General features: G+C 37.2%; 1 protein-coding gene across 1 annotated transcript in view; it reads left to right on the forward strand.

The window, feature by feature from the left end:
* Positions 1-2,112, forward strand: part of CROT (carnitine O-octanoyltransferase) — a 19,416-nt gene extending 17,304 nt beyond the window's left edge. Inside the window, 3 exon segments of the mRNA XM_009704059.1 lie at positions 636-729; positions 875-994; positions 1,992-2,112. Coding sequence (XP_009702361.1) covers positions 636-729; positions 875-994; positions 1,992-2,112 — 335 coding nt within the window.
* The last annotated feature ends 2,088 nt before the right edge of the window (positions 2,113-4,200 follow it).

Consider the following 4,200-nt stretch of genomic DNA (forward strand, 5'->3'; position numbering starts at 1 on the left):
TTAAATTAAATAAATTAAAATAAAATAAATTAAATTAATATTAAAGCTAAACATTATTTCCGAACACCTTCTGATCAAATACATGCTTGGCTGGAAAGTGGGAAATGTGGCCTTTTAAGGCAGAGGAGAGGTTTGGGTGAAATTCTAACCCACCTGTGTTAGCGTGGTAAGCTCTTCTATGATTGAGAGAGAGTAGCTGGAAAATAATCACCTGATGAACCTTCATACTCTCTCCGTCCTACTCAATGAGTTATCTAGGCAGTTGTGGCCCTGAAAGCCTTTTCACTTTGTCCATCTAATTGCTACTGGTCCAGTTTCACTCTGTGGAACTCTTCCTCCTTGGCTGAAATGGAAGTTTTCCTGTTCTTTGTTTTTCACAGGAACTGTGCTGGGTTTATATTACTCAGTTCATTTATATTTGGGCTCAGTGTTGCAAGCTGAAAATGATGAAGGCCTCTTAGATCAAATATTTAGGAAAAGGTTTTGTATGCTACAGTATGAATCTTGCTTTTAGTAGACTCTGTCATTTATCTGTCCTTGAGCTGCTATTTGAGCTTCCAGGTATCCAGACCGGGAGAAGCAGAAAACTGGGAAGTGCTGCTGTTAATGATGCAGTATTTGCATTTATTTGACAGGCTTTGATCGTCATCTTCTGGGTCTCCTACTCATAGCACAGGAGCAAGGACTGCCAGTGCCAGAACTTTATGTGGATCATGCCTTCACAGCTAGGTAATTTGTATTCTCGTCCTGCAGGGAGGTTGTATCCCTTGATACTGAGGTCTTTGTTACATTGGCCTTAAGCATGCTGATTTCTTGACCTCTAGTTTTTTTTAACTTATCTTTAAAAGTGCTGCTTTTGTTTTGTGTTTTACAGTGGAGGAGGTGGGAATTTTATTCTTTCAACGAGTCTGACTGGCTACACTAGGTTTAGTGGATCTGCAGTCCCTATGGTACATCATGGCTATGGCTTTTTTTATGCAATCAGAGATGACAGGTAAGGATGTAATTTCATTTTGGGCGTGATTCTGTGTCTATCACAAAGGGAAATGTGACTAACAACTAGAATGAGGAAAGGAAAAGACAAAAGAAACATGGCTGAATGTATCAGAAAAGATTGAGAAGTGAGGTGCATGAGAATAGAGGCATTAACATTCTGGGAAAGTGTGTGTGGGAGGAAGGACGAACAGTGGAGGTGAAATGAGCACCAAGATACTGACAAGATGCAGAAAGAGAAGAGTGGGGAAGGCCAAAGAAGGGAGGAACAAAAGAAGTTAACTTTAAAATAAGCTTTCTTTTTAGACATCATTGAACGTAAGAGGCAAAAGTGTTTTCTAAAAAGTAGCAATTGACTGAGATGGACCAGATAGAGTACAGGTGAGCACACTGTCCATCATTCTTGGCAGTGACACACACATGTCTTGACTCAAATCAGACCTATTTGAGTAAGAAGGAGAAGCTAAAACTTTTGGCTTCACTTCTCATAAAATGGTAGGATCCAACTTTAGCTTATTGGTCTTATGGACAAAAATTATTGCTTCTTTATCAAATCTAATAAGCTACTTTGATTATAATGTGTTGAGATAATTTGCTATTTTGTGATTTAGGTGTAAGTCAGATGACTTACAGAGATAAGTAGAACTAGAAAAAGATTTACCTTTTTTTAGGTAAATAGAAAAAAGTACTTTAAACCTTAAACTAGTTGCAGAGAAGAGATATAATTCACAGTATTTTCAAATATAAGCGGAAAAGTTACGTCATTGTGTATGTAGAAATGAGTATTCAAATCAAAGTATCTAGTTTCAAGATCTGTCAACTTTATTGAAGGCACTAGGGTTCTGAGTACTTTTTGAATGTTGAGACTGTGTGTTTATGTGACAACTTTTGCTTCAGAATTTATGTCAATAATTTCATGTGTCAGGGCAGTTTGTGTGACTTTTATCTGAGACCATGACAATTAAGAGTGGTAACTTAGTAGTTTTCTGTATCGATAGGATTGTTACTAGCTGTTCTTCTTGGAAATCCTGTCCAGAGACTGATGCAGAAGTGCTGTGTAGAACTGTGTTCCAGTGTTTTCGGGACATGCTGCAATTAACAGTTGTGGCTCACCTGTAAGGTCGGTAATGATGTAAAAGCCTTTGCAAGCTCTTGAGTTATATGTAGTACTTAAGTGAAATGCTACTCAAGAGTACTGTTATATTCAAGTTAAGATGTTTAATGATCTATGTGAAGTCTGCCGATTTTCATGGGATTTACTGTGATAACAGTACCCATTTAAGAGTAATGTCGCCATTTGCAACAACAATGCAAGCAGTAGTACCTTATCTGTGTAGAACTATGCAATATTAAAATATGCCTCAACAATGCAAATGTACTTGAGAGGATGTTGGAAGTGGGGAATTTATGGGAGATTTGTATTTATGATCTTAGTAGTAACACGTAGAATAGTTTGTAGTCTACTGATACTGTTTATGCCAGTGGAGCACTTAACTGTGTACTTGAGAGTAACCACACTATACTCTTAGGTGATGATGCTTCCTATTTGTAGTGGTTTATGAAATAGAAAGACTGCCTCCATCAGGCTACATGTTATTTTATATCTTTCATTTTTGCTATTGGGATTATAGCAAATAAATGTTGTATCCATGAATGGGGATGTTCCCACTACATTTGTGGTATGAGAGCACTACAATCTGAAGTATTCTGAAAAAGGAGCTCTCAATAATAAAGCCAGAAAGCAGCATGTGAGTTCCAAATTCCTCAGAGTTTTCATCTTGTAAACTGTGAATGTCTGCTGCTTTACACTAATAATACACTATAAAAGTAAGCACTGAATGCAGTTTGATACAATTCTCAGGATTTTAAGAATTGATTCCTCTGTTTGAGCACCTTTGTATTTTCCTGTCATAGAAATAAAGTTCTTCTAAAAATCAGCCTTGGATTGATTTATCTATGGGTGACCTGTTTAATATGTAGCAACTAAACTTTGTGAAAGAGAGATGATCTTGGGGACAGATGAACTTGAAATAGAGATTCTACAGTACCTGTTGTTTTCTCTTTTTCTCTAGTTTTTAGAGTTTTGAGAGAGATCAGAGATTATTATTTGTTTTACAGAAACAACTGCATCCTTGGCTTACAGTGAAGCAGTCGCTTTGCCTTCTGGAAGCTCTGTTGTGTATTTTTTCCACAGTAGCAAGAACAGAGTTTTCCTTTTTATTTCCTTCCTCAAAGCCCATCACTTCTCCGAGTAGCAGGCCAGGCTGTGTTACACTATGTCTTGTTGCTTCAGAAAACAGTCTAGTTGTTTCAGCCTCTGCATTCCCTATCTTTATTGGACTACTTGTACGTCCTGTCTTAACTGAATCTGACAACCATTTGTTGTTTAATGGTTGATTTGAGGGTCTTCCAAAACTCGTACAGAGTAAGAATCCATTCCTGTTCTGGAGTGCTTGTAATAACCCACTCTCTCTCTTGCAGGTAAATGACTTACTGAAATCTCTCGGTTGGTGAAGCATGTATTTTTATGATGCTATGTTTTCTGTGAGATTGATCAGGATTTTTTGATCAAGCTATGCCTTGTGATTTTTATTCTATTTTTTTATAAGTTCTGTCTGACAGTTACAACATTTTACCCCTCAGTTGGGTTAGTAAACCTGATTGCAACAGTGACGAGGACAGTTTGCTTTGAACACTCAATTGAAACAGCCTGAAATCTGATGAAGGGTGTAATCTTGCATTTATTTACATTTATTTTCCACACACCTACACCTGCCTCTCTGGGGATTGCTGGGAGCATAGAAATCCTGGCAGAAATACAGAAAAAGGAAAACTATTTCAGCAAGTGTATCACTGAGAAAATGTCATTCAATCAGCAGTGTAAGCAGAATTTCCTGTTCAGCTGGGACAGCCTGTGCCTTGTGTAGAGGAACTGAAGACAGAAGTGTATCCCAAGAGAACAAAATTAAATTCTGTGAGTTGTTAGAGCTACTTGTTATGTGCTCTGGATGTGTGAAATCATGAATGTGGTGTTAATTTCCTTGTTTTAAGGAGTAAAGCATTTTTGATTCAAAGTTGTTCTACTAAGTTTATGCTCTATGGACCATGTGGGACTAAAGCATGATGTTGAACAGATTTTTATTATTTTTTTTTGTTTTTTCTTTTTGTCTGTGTGGATTTGGGAAAACATGTAATCAGTTCAAAAGG

This window comes from Cariama cristata, unplaced genomic scaffold (genome assembly GCF_000690535.1).
Source record: "Cariama cristata isolate BGI_N322 unplaced genomic scaffold, ASM69053v1 scaffold29747, whole genome shotgun sequence".
Classification (NCBI taxonomy): Eukaryota; Metazoa; Chordata; class Aves; order Cariamiformes; family Cariamidae; genus Cariama; species Cariama cristata.